We start from the raw sequence: 12,882 nt of genomic DNA on the forward strand, positions 1-12,882 counted from the left end.
ACCGTAGCAAATATATTCGTTGATAATGTCCAAATATGTTGCTTCGCAAGTGTCACAGTAGCAGGGTGTCAACGTAAGGGGCCCTGCATGGTTGCCATGCGTTGGTTATCGTGGCGTCCTATCGCAGGTTCTTTGAAGATTAGAGATACGGTCCTTTCCTTCTTGCCCTGGAACGTGTACATATATATATAAAATCCAACTGCCGTATTGGAGACTGCAGAGGTTTTAGCTTCTTAATTATATCCACGTTAGATCCCCTTGTTTAATTTTCTTTCTCCCTACAAATTCTAGTCCGCGTATAGAGAGTCGTTTTTTGAGTTTGGTTAACTGCTGTGTAAGACAAATTCAGGAAAAATGCAGTATGCAAAGGAGAAGTTGAGCAACATGGCCAGCTCAGCCAAGGAACACGTAAATATTTACAAAGCCAAAGTTGAAGAAAAGGTAAATTATATCTACTCTCCTTATATTTTTACCCTCCAAGTGAAGTTGTATTTTTCTATCACGATTCCTGTTAGCACTCTAAGGGGCAGTTCGATCACTTTTCCGTTTTCAATCAATTTTTTATTTTTTTATTTTTTATTTACAAATTAAAATTAAAATCTTGTTTAGTAATAAATTATAATTTTCAGTTTGTTTTTAAAATAAAATTGAAAACCAAAAAAGTAGAAGAAGTCCATCAAATTACAATTAGGCGGATAAAGATCTCGGTTAATCAAATTTTGAAAACTCATATAAGTCATTGTGGATTTTACTACTTAGTACTATGGTCTAGTGATATTTTTATTCACTTGTAACTGAGATGTTCGATTCTCGCCAAAAGGTGAATTTGAATAATGTGTTAGCCTATTGTGAGGCTTAGTCTACTTCCCGGAGTGCTCAAAATATCGCTTTTTTTTTTTTTTTTTTAATAAAAGTCATTGTGGATTTTTCATTTTTTTTTTTAACTAAAAATAGCCATCGTACAAGATTTTATTTTTTAGTTTTTAAATGACATAGTTATCAAACGGTTAATAGTCGCGGAAGTGTACTCTATTAATAAGTGTTAAGAGTACTTTCTATAGTCATATTGTAGATATGTTTGAGATTTGATATGAAACTAACAGAAAGTTAAAACTCAGATACAGGCAGCAGCGGCGAGGACCAAGGAACAGAAAAAGATGGCAAAAGAGCGTAGGAAAGTGAAGGAGGCGAGAGCAAAGATGGAGCTGCGCAAAGCCAAAGCCAGGCATGCTGAGAAGAAACTCATCGGCTCCAAGCAATCCCATGCTCATCATGGCCACCAACCGCTTGTTGCCACGCGCCATAATACCCATATGCATATGGCCCACCACCAACACCAGCCCATGACTGCAACCCACTAGTATCATGTCATCTGTCCACCCGATGTATGTATGTATGTTGGGACTCTTTCAATAAAAGGCGGAAGCTTGTCATGTAGATGAACATATGGCTGAGAGTGGTGAAGTTTTCTGCATGGAGTAATGCGTGGTGACTAATTTTGTCGAATAATTATATAGAATTAATTTCTCTTGGTATTCCGAGCATTAGCTACTCATTACCGAAGATGAGCACAAGAAGACGTTCTAAATTTGAATCTTTATTTAAGCTAAATTGAAAATAAAAATCTTATTTGATAACTATTTTTAGTTTTAGTTTTCAAAAAAATAAAATCAAAAATAAAAAGAATGAAAACTCGAAGTTAAATTTTGAAAGTAATTTTCTATGTTTTGTATTCAACTTTCAAGAATGTGAAAACTAGAAATTAAAATTGAAAATTAAGGGCCTATTTGGTATCGTATTAAAAAAAATTCAGAATTTTTTAGAACATTTTTTAAGAATATCTTTCAAAAATAAATTTTTTTAAGATCCAGAAACTTGTTCTGTATGAGATTTAAAGTCGTCTTCAAATTTTAATATTAAAAAGAAAAGAAAAAAATACCCTACAATAATTTCTTGTGGATTTTGAAATTACTACCTAATTCAATTGGACAGACAAAGAGATCCAAAGAAAGGCCGGATGAGGATGAGGAGTGGGAGATGAGAGAGAAAGAGGAGAGAGAGGATAAGGAAGGGAAGAGAGACAGGATAGAAATAGAGAGCTAGTAGAGAAGGATCTGAGAAGAGAGAGAAAGTAGTGGTTTAGACAGTTTAAAAACTCACTTTTTTGTGTTTTCAAGAAGTTGGCTAATTTTGAAGTTAGTTTTGAGTTCAATTTTTTAAAACAGTCCAACCAAACAAGTATTCAAGGTGTAAAACTTAAAAAGTGATTTTGAGTCTAAAATGTTGGATTCAAATGGAGTACTAAACAAGCTCTAAGTAATTATTAAGTAGGGGTGGGCACTTGGAACCAAATCAAACCGCACCGAACGGTTTGGTTTTGCGGTTTTGAAACTGTTTCGGTTTGAAACCGAACCACAGTGTAAGAAAACGGTTTAGTTTAGCAGTTTTGAAATGGTTTCAGTTTGAAACCGAACCGCAGTGTAAGAAAACGGTTTGGTTTCGATTTTGACTTTTGAAAACCACACCGAATCTGAACCGCACTACAAATATTTAAAAGACATTTTATTAAATATCCAGATGAGATGAATATTGTTTCTGGTTAAACCAAACTCTAGCATTCGATCTGCAAAATATAATTGCAAAAGTAAAGCTACAAAACAGTTCAATGAAGTAATCAAGTCAAAGTTTAGAACTTACATTTGGGAAGTAACTGCACAATCCTTATCAACTTAATTTGCCGCATAAGAATAGGGAGCAATGTAATTCTCATAGCCAAAGTTGAAGCAACAATTGCCATCCACCTTGTTAGCGTAGTACTCAACAACCTTATCTTAGGTTGTTACATATTCACTTATGTTGTAATTATTTGTTGTAAACTGAAATAGAAAGGAACGAAGTTACCCGAAAAATGTAGAAGCCTTGAGTGGTGATTGATTCTTGGGATGAGTCGCGGACTAAGTACCTCTCTTTAAGACATTTCGCGGCTCTGCCCAAAGTGTGCAAGTAGTTCACAAACACCACGTCATCCCCAAGATAAAACAGCCCAGAACCTTCTTCTGATAAGGTTATTCCTTGCATAGTGGAAGAACCTTCGAACTCACACCCTTTCTATATGTTGCTTTAGAACCCAATTTTAAGACAAACACATACGCTATTGTTTTTCCCTTTTTCTTCCTTCGTACAGGGGATCAATATATAAAAGGGGACGAAATAGACATTGTGGGGTTAAATGATTTAGGGGAAAGAAAAACGCAAGGAATCAATGCAGAAGAAAATAAAACGGACAAAATCAAAACATCCAAATCACAACGAAATAAAAAAATTATGTAAATAGACTTGATCTTCTTCTCTATTCAGAGAAGGAATCCCATCTTTAAGGCGAGAAGCTTTCTCACGTTTCTAGTGATTTAATGATCAGCATCATATAATAAAGTTAATAACAATTTATAAGGTTAATAACAATTTACGTTTTTTATTCAATGTTTGTAATAAAACAAAACATAAATATATTCAAAATATTTAAATAAAAACATATTTAATCCAACAATCCCTCACTTGTTTTTATTTAAAAAATATATATCAAGCAACATATCATAAAGCTATGCATAAGTAAAGGTGTTTCTCAACTTGAACCTGTACATAGTGTTAGTGATCCAGATTATACTAGAGTAACTTATAGTTTTGAACTCTATCTCTGACAACACCACACACATAACTTTATTAAGGTGAAGTTTAAAAAGCCAACACATTACGGCCGTGTGCTTGTATCCCAATATAGTGAACGCTCTAGAAACTTGCCCAAGATTTCATAGGAAGCGGTCTCACCTCCACATTCACATAGGTAAGACTATCAAGGATATTCCTACAACTAGATATCCCACTCAATATAGAGTATAGATCTTACTAAGAGAAAAAAAAAATCTCAACCTAAAAACACTTCAGCATGTCATGCTTCTTAGGGATGGACATGGAATAATATTCCAAATTAAAATTAGTAAGACTTCACTTATATCACTTGTGACTTGTTATTACCCTTTGAACCTATTTCTTGGGATCTCCAATCTATACGTTGGGTTGCTATCACAAATGACTTAATTTTCTAAGGGCTTTAGTCCCATCCCTTTCGAGGTTTTCCAAATCTTTTCTTGTGCTAGTCCTTTCGTCAAAGGATCAGCTAAGTTTTCTTCAGACCGTATATGATCCACTCTTATAGCTCATTTAGAGAGGTAATCTTTTACAGTGCTATGCTTACGGCGTATTTGTCGCCTTTTCCCATTATAATAACGGTTTTGCATTTTAACTATTGCCGATGTGCTATCACAATAGATCAAAACTGCTGGAATCGGTTTATCCTATAAAAGGGTATCTGCCAGTAGGTTTCTCAACCAACCTACTTCTTCGCTTGCCGTAGCTAGCACTATTAATTCTGATTCCATAGTAGACAGAGCCAAGATAGTCTATTTCTTCGACTTCCATGACACAACCCCGCCACCAATACTAAAAATATATCCACTAGTGGCTTTAGAGTCATCTGAAAGGGTATTCCAATCAGCGTCCCTGTAACCTTCTAGGATAGCAGGAAACTTCTCATAGTGTAATCTGAAATTTATCGTCCCTTTAAGGTATCTCATAAGCCTCTCTATAGCATGCCAATGCTCCAAAACTGGGTCTGCTAGTAAACCTAAATAAAACTCCTACAACATAAGATATATCAAGCCTAGTGTAATCAGTAACATAACGACGACTACCAATAATGCTCGCATACTCAGATTGTTTAACATTGTCACCAGTGTTCTTGAACAATTTTACACTAGGATCATAAGGAGTACATGCTGGTTTACAATCAAAATAATTATACTTTCTTAAAAAAATTTCTAGGTAGTGAGATTGATTTAAAGAAAACCCATGTTCGGACCTAGTTTTTTTCAAACCAAGTATTACACTAGCTTCACCCAAGTCTTTCATATCAAAATTAGCACATAACAAAGATTTGACATTATTCACAACATGAATATTCGAACCAAAACTGAGCAAATCATCCACATATAGGCATCTTATAGTGCATATGTTATTTTCAGACTTATAATAGATGCATTTGTCACTTTCATTTATTTTAAAACCATTCGAAGTAACCAAACTATCAAATTTTGCATGCCATTGTTTAGGAGCCTATTTCAATCCATAAAGTGAGTTATCAAACTTACAAACTTTATTTTCTTGTCCTGGAATAATAAAACCCTCTAGTTGATCCATATATATTTCTTCTTTTAATTCACCATTTAAGAAAGCTGTTTTAACATCCATTTGGTGCACAACAAGATCATGAATAGAAGCTAAAGCAAACAATACACGAATAGAAGTTATTCTAGTCACAGGTGAATAAGTATCAAAGAAATCTATATTTTCTCTTTGTCTATAGCCTTTGGCAACAAGTTGGGCTTTAAAATTTTCAACTGAACCGTCAAGTTTTAATTTTCTTTTAAGAATCCATTTGCAACCTATTGTTTTCCAACCAAGTGGAAGATCCACCAAGTGCCAAGTTTGATTTGACTCCAGGGAGTCCATTTCATCATTTATAACTTCTTGCCACAAATTTGCATCTAAAGAAGTTAAGGCTTCTTGAACTGTATTAGGATCTTCTTGTAAGTTATATACATGAAAATCAGGCCCAAAATCTTTGACTATTCGAGCTCTTTTACTTTTCCTAGGTTCTAATGCAGATTGACTATGTTTTACAGCAGTAGGTTCATAAATTTTAGAAGAATTAGAACCCCCACTATTTCGAAGATTAAAAGGAAATTTATTCTCATAAAAATCAGCATCAAGTGACTCAATTATGACATGGTTTTTCAAATCATAAAATCTATATGCTTTGCTATTACATGCATAACCAATAAAAACACATTCATATGCTCTACTAGCCAATTTCAATCTTTTTGGATCAAGTTTACGAACATAAGCTAAACAACCCCAAGTTCTGAAATACAACACATTTGGTTTCTTATTTCTCCAAATTTCGTAAAGAGAAATATTTGTTTTTGAGTTAGGGATTCTATTTAACACATAACAAACAGTCAACACAATTTCACCCCACCAATAAGAAGCAACTCCATAACTAAGTAAAGTAGCAACAATCAATTCACAAAGATTTCGATTTTTTCTTTCTGCTTTACCATTCATTTCAGGAGAATAAGGAGTAGTAGTTTCATGAATAATTACATGAGACTTAAACAAATTAACAAATTCAGTAGATTCATATTCTTGTCCTCTATCACTACGAAATCTTTTAATCTTACGATTAAATTGATTTTCAACTTCAGTCAAGAAAGTTTTGAACATGTCAATAGCTTCACTTTTATTTTTCATAAGATAGACAAAATAATAATTCGAACAATCATCAATAAAGGTAATAAAATAACGTTTTCCATTTCTAGTTAACACTCTATCAAATTCACATATATCAGAATGAATTAAGTCAAGTGGTTCAGATTCTCTATTGACAAATTTATGCGAAGTTCTAGTGATTTTAGCTTGACTACAATATTCACATTTTTCAAAATCATTCAATGATAAGTTAGGTAAAAAACCTAACTTACTCATGTTCTTAACCAAGCGTTTGTTAACATGACAAAGTCTAGCATGCCAAGTATTAAAAGAAGACAATATGTAAGTAGAAGTAGACATTTCATTAGCATCAACATTCAATTTAAACATCCCATCAGTAGCATATCCCTTTCCCATAAAACCCCATTTTTAGTGAGAGTATACATATTTGCTCCAATGGTTTGAGTGAATTTAGCCTTGTTGAGAAGAAAGCCTAAGACCAGATTCTTCTTGCTGGACTATGCATCACATCTTTCAGTATCATGGTTTTTCCAGAGATGAACTTCAACTCCACCTTTCCAGTACCAGCAACATCAGTTGAGTGCGAATCACCCAACAACGCCTTTCTTCCCTCAGTCGCATAATAGGTCTTGAATAAGGAACGATCATAGCAAATGTGGCGAGAAGCGCCAGTGTCCACCCACCATCCCTCGGATCCATCAACTACGTTGATTTCTGATATCATTGCAATCAGTTGCTTTTCAACAAGATTTGCCTGAGAAGCAGAGTTTGCCTTATAATGCATGGCAGATTGAATACGTCTTAAAATTGTTGTAAACTGAAATAGAAAGGAGCGAAGTTACCCGAAAAATGTAAAAGCCTTGAGTGATGAATGATTCTTGGGATGAGTTGCGGACTAAGTCGCTCTCTTTAAGACGTTTCACTGCTCTACCCAAAGTGTGCAAGCAGTTCACAAATACCACGTCATCCCCATGATAAAACAGCCCAAAACCTTCTTCTGATAAGGTTATTCCTTGCACAGTGGAAGAACCTTCGAACTCACACCCTTTCTATATGTTGCTTTAGAACTCAATTTTAAGAAAAACACATACGCTATTATTTTTCCCTTTTTCTTCCTTTGTATAGGGGATCAATATATATAAGGGGACGAAATAGAGGTTGCGGGGTTAAATGATTTAGGGGAAAGAAAACTGCAATGAATCAATGCAGAAGAAAACAAAACGTCCAACTCACAACGGAATAAAAAAAAAATGTAAATAGACTTGATCTTCTTCTCTATTCAGAGAAGGAATCCCATCTCTAAGGCGAGAAGCTTTCTCACGTTTCTAGTGATTTAATGATCAGCATCATATAATAAAGTTAATAACAATTTACGTTTTATATTCAATGTTTGTAATAAAACAAAACATAAATATATTTAAAATATTTAAATAAAAGCATATTTAATCCAACATTATCATATTATGATGGGTGTTTTAAAATCCCGTTACAATTCTTTGTATAGTTGATAGACATGTATCTATATATACAACAAATGAAGGAATGAAAGATCGTCATTTCCACAAATATCTCTGCATTAGTTTTCTACGTTTCTTGCTGTACCTTCAACAGCGTTTCTACATTTGATGCACTTGTACACACCTAGAAATAGCTTTGCTTGTTGAACTCGTGATTTTAAATTTCCTCTTCTAATTCTTCCTTTGATTCTTTGAAACTGCCCAATTGTGAATGTGAATATTAGATAGTTTACATCCAGGAAATGTTTGACAATGTTTGAAATAAGGTTTTAAATTGGATATTTTTTCTTAGAAATACTAATGGTGTTGAGACAGGGGGGAGGGGGGAGAGAAAGAGGAAGATAAAGAGAATTTTTTTGCATTTTGTATGTAAATGGTTTGAAACCAAATCGAAACTATTTGAAACCATACCGAACTGAACCAAACGGTTGGTTTCATTTCGGTTTTAGATTCAAAACCGCACCAAACCAAACCGTAAAAATTTTCAATTTTGGTTTCGGTTTCACTCAAAACCGCACCAAACCGAACCATGCCCACCCTTATTATTAAGGGCCTGTTTGATATCCTATTTGAATTTTTTTTATCATATCTCACAACATTTCTTGAAAACAACTATTTTAAAGACTCAAAAACTTGATTAGTTTGCGATTTAAAATTTTTAAATCTTACGACTTAAACTAGACAAAGAAATCTAGAAAGAGGGGGTCGCAGGAGAGGGAGAAAGAGGAGAGAGGAGGAAAGAAAATAAGAGATGATTAAAGGAAAGAGAAAGAAGAGAGAGGATCGTACGAGGTAGAGAGGAAGAGGAGTGAGAGAAAGAAACGAGGGAATGAAAATAGCGGATTGGAGGAGAGACGAAAAAGGTTAAAAAAAATAAAAATAAAAATAAAATAAAAGAGGAGAGAAGAAGAAAAGAGAGAGATGGATTTGGAGTGAGAGGGGAGGAGGGAAAGAAAAAAAAGAAGTGAGTTTAAGTTTAAAGACTCTAAAAACTCACTTTTTATGTTTTTAGAGAATATACTATATGTTTGAGTTACTCTTGAGTTCAGTTTTTGAAAGTAATCCTACCAAACAAGTTTTTAAGGCCTAAAACTTGAAAATTGTTTTTAAGTTTAAAAAGTTAGATTCAAGTAGAGTACCAAACAGGCTCTTACGACTCCTGAGAAAATCATCTGCTAATGACAACTGACACTAAAGCACCAAAAACAAAATACAAATTACAGTGAACAAGATGTCCGACAAAGTAATACAATCCTAAAAAACAAAACCCGAAATCCGTCTTACAATGTAAAATGTACATTAAAAACTATCCCACAGCTCCCAAGTCTAATAAAATTACTGGCAATGATCTACGCAAAGGCTGGAGAAAGAGAAAATACAGCTTTGAAGGAGAAATTGAAGCCCGAAGTGAGGCCGGAAACCCGCCTTTACCAAGAAATTTCTACTAGGAAAATGATTTTCATACGCCCATTTTCTTCCTGTGCAAAACCTTCTTAATTCCTCGTCTTGAATTGAACGAATGAGTTAGAAGATAAATGATCAAGCAACAAAAATAAACAGGAATGTTCAGAAGACAGAAGGGGTAATACCACAAAGAATGAATGAAACTGCGTATCGATGTTGATCACAGAAAACACAGGAACACAGAATTAGCATTTCCACTGCCTGCGTATATTACTGAATTATAAATGTATACATTCGACTCCTACATGCAAGTCCACAAACACAGGTCCAAGATACTTTGTTGCCAACCAACAGTACAACCCAAAACCTTTCAAGGATACAATTTTCATACCATAAACCTTAGGTATTTAATACAATGGGATGTGGTCTTCCGCATTTCTTAACCGCACCAGAACACGGTTGACAAATTCATTCAAAAAGTTAACAGACCACGAAAATTAATCGAAAACCCCGACTTGATAACCTGTTATAGGAGTCTTCATCTCCACTGCGATCTACCCTGGTATTCAACACGCTGTCGGATATTCCCATCATGCAAGGCCTGAGTCTTCACTTTAGCTGGCTTCGTATTGTGTTTCACTTCAAACCTTGGTAACGCCCTATTATTTTCTGTACTGATTGACATCCCTGGGAAGACCTCGTCAAGGAACTCATCTGCTACATCTCCATCTTCGTCTATTCTGAGTCGCTTTGCATGCCATCTTAGACCCTGGACGCAGAGATAATAGGAGATGAGCAATGTTACTTGCTTCGCTCCGGCCATGGAGATAAAAATGATCCAAAGAGCTCAAACAAACATAACAAAGAAAAATCCATAAAGTGTTGTTACAAGAAGGAAAACAAAATTTCCAGAAAAATACTATAATAGCATCTGGATCATCTCCAGACTTCTGACAGTATTTCATTTTCATCTCCCTGTCCTACAGCATAGCCAACACCTACAATAATAACAAATAGAATGATACAGACTCTACCTACGACTGCATAAACTAAACTAAACTCTGTGCAGTCAGTCAATCAACCAACCACAAAATCTTAAAAATAATTTAGAGTGAGTGTATCTCACTACAGAGGGAATCAAGTCCAATGGAAGAACCATCACGTTGTCCAATTTTATTAATCCAAAAGATGAGTGAAATATTAATGAAATAATAACTGCGGTTTGCTAGAACTATTAAGTGGTTATAGTTTCAAATATAAAGGCAGCAAAATTAAGTCCAGATATCCAAAGATTTGAAGTCCATCAGTGGATCTACCTAACACAAATTTGCATTGTTTCAGGATTTTGTGCAATATAACCTAATCCAGGGTATGAAATAAAACAAACATAGTTTAAACTACACTGGGTGAACAAGGAAAAATAATAATATCCTACAAACAGAAGAGAAATCTTCATTCCAATATTCTCTTGCTTTTTAGCGAGCAGAAGAAATGCTGACTCAACAGGAAAATATGAGGGATGCTCAACTTTCTGCTTCAGGGATACTGTGATACTCTAAGGAAAGCTATAGGCAGAACAAAACAGTTCCAAGTACAAATAGATCACTCCTACAAGAAAAAGAGATGAAAAGCCGTCTACAGAGAAGTCCCACGAGTGAACAATGATCCCCTGTCTGCCTCTACAAACACAACTGCTTCCAAAAGAATACCAGAGTTCTAATTGTATAGCCTAACACTTGATTATTCCAAACGAGGGAGAATCACCATTAAAGATGAATGTGCACACAGCTCACCCTAACAACCGTTTCGTTTCTAACTTTCTATAATGTAAGATTCTTCAATCACCTACATGCTATCAATTGTCATGTTGCGCAACCTCTCAACATTATTGCACATTTGAAAATGACTATATGCACACAAAAATCAGATGGAGGGACTTGAAAATGACTAGATGCATTACATTTGAGATTACTACGACAGCTTTCAAGTTGTTATTTTGAAACTCCTCGTTCAATGTGTCTTTCTAGTGCATTTCTAATGTTTTAGTAGTAGAATTGTTGTGCATGAGTAGTCCAAGGATTATGAGACAGAGGCTCAGGACCAAAGGCGTAGAGGGAGACCTAGGAAGACTTTGACTACTTGGAACTAGAAGAAGGCATAGAATGGAACAAAACCAAACGCAATTACATTCTAGGATTCATATAGCCCACCCCACTTAGTGGGATAAGGCTTTGCTGTTGTTGTTGTTGGGTCTAAAGTTCCAAGGACTTCAAAAGTCCCTCGTCCAAATGTATGGTAAACAAACTTTTTTCCGAACATTCTAAATGAAACAAATTCCTACCCACAGTACCCCTAGTCTCTCAATTTCCACCGGTAACTGGTTTTCTCTAAATTCGGCTCATCCGTGAGTCATGTACCCGCCACATTACAACATTGCCACATCTTACTTAACAGTGGCAGCAAAGCAATTCACAGTAAAAGACTAAAGCCACAGAAACCAAGCAATTGAAACAAAAAATTCTCCAAATTTTGACCTAACACTGCAAACTTACGACTCTTCCAAAACCATTCAATCAATCAATGGAAATCGAGGTACCTGGACACCGCCGTCGCCGGAACGACAAGGAACGAGGACGGGGCCGCGCAGATTACGGTCAACGGCGACCTGGACTGGAACGCTAAAGCCTTTGAGGGGAAGCCCAGTTTCTTGGAAGTGGTCCCGGTTCTGGGCGTGGTTATCGTTGTCTTCTTCCTCATCGTTGTCTTTGCCTTCGTGTCCGTCGTCCTTGGCAAACCCTAGTAACCCCACAATCCTCTTAAACAACCCCATCTACCTCTACTGAGCGGACGGTATCCCGGACGACGCCGTATTGGGGTCGAGAGATGGTGACAAATTGATGTGAGCAGGTCTGACACTTCTGAGAGAGTGAGATCCCGTAATTGTCGATGGATTCGTTCGATGATATAATATTAGTCCAATGTTTTGGTTTTTCGTCTTCTTAGAGCAGTTCCAGCTTATGAAACCTCCACCAGCTAATATATTATGCTATCCATTAGTGAACAGTAATTATTTTTATTGAACAGTAATCGTCTTTTATATCTCCACCGTTACACTTCAATAGCCCTGGCAATAGGCAATAAAATATTAATATTTTTTTTTTTATAAAATAATACAAAATAATTTTAATTGTAATTTCGGATAAGATTTTAATCGTTCTCGTTACGCCACTTATCATACCATCCGAAAAGACAATTATTGGGGAAGGATTTCCGATAAAATTTTTAATCGTACTCGTTGCGTCACATGTTATTATCCGAAAATATAATTATTGGTGATGAATTTCTGATAAGGTTGTTAACCAATCACGTCGTGTCACGTGTCATAATTTGTTTACAATCTTTGAGGATAGATTTCTATCATATTTTTAACGAATGACGGCATGTCACGTGTCATTATCCGAAAATACAATTATTGGTGATGGATTTCTGATAAGATTATTAACCAATCACGTCGCGCCACGTGTCATAATATGATTACAATATTTGAGGATAGATTTCCATCATATTTTGAACGAATGACAGTATGCCACATGGTATTATCTACAACCTAATCCTT

The 12,882-nt window shown here is 35.3% G+C and overlaps 2 protein-coding genes across 2 annotated transcripts; one reads left to right on the forward strand and one right to left on the reverse strand.

Annotated features, from left to right (window-relative positions):
• The first annotated feature begins 200 nt into the window (after nucleotides 1-200).
• LOC103965726 (late embryogenesis abundant protein 6) lies at nucleotides 201-1,437 on the forward strand. Its single transcript, XM_009378793.3, has 2 exons — nucleotides 201-441; nucleotides 1,119-1,437. The coding sequence occupies exons 1-2, from the start codon at nucleotides 355-357 to the stop codon at nucleotides 1,359-1,361; spliced, it is 330 nt and encodes a 109-aa protein (XP_009377068.2). The 5' UTR covers nucleotides 201-354; the 3' UTR covers nucleotides 1,362-1,437.
• An 8,074-nt stretch (nucleotides 1,438-9,511) lies between these two features.
• On the reverse strand, nucleotides 9,512-12,264 carry LOC103965728. The gene is made up of 2 exons (XM_009378794.3): nucleotides 11,863-12,264; nucleotides 9,512-10,035 (listed from the first exon to the last, which is right to left on the reverse strand). The coding sequence occupies exons 1-2, from the start codon at nucleotides 12,094-12,096 to the stop codon at nucleotides 9,805-9,807; spliced, it is 465 nt and encodes a 154-aa protein (XP_009377069.2). The 5' UTR covers nucleotides 12,097-12,264; the 3' UTR covers nucleotides 9,512-9,804.
• Nucleotides 12,265-12,882: the final 618 nt, after the last annotated feature.

This window comes from the organism of the source record quoted next, unplaced genomic scaffold (genome assembly GCF_019419815.1).
Source record: "Pyrus x bretschneideri cultivar Hongxiangsu unplaced genomic scaffold, Pyrus_bretschneideri_v1 Contig69, whole genome shotgun sequence".
Classification (NCBI taxonomy): Eukaryota; Viridiplantae; Streptophyta; class Magnoliopsida; order Rosales; family Rosaceae; genus Pyrus; species Pyrus x bretschneideri.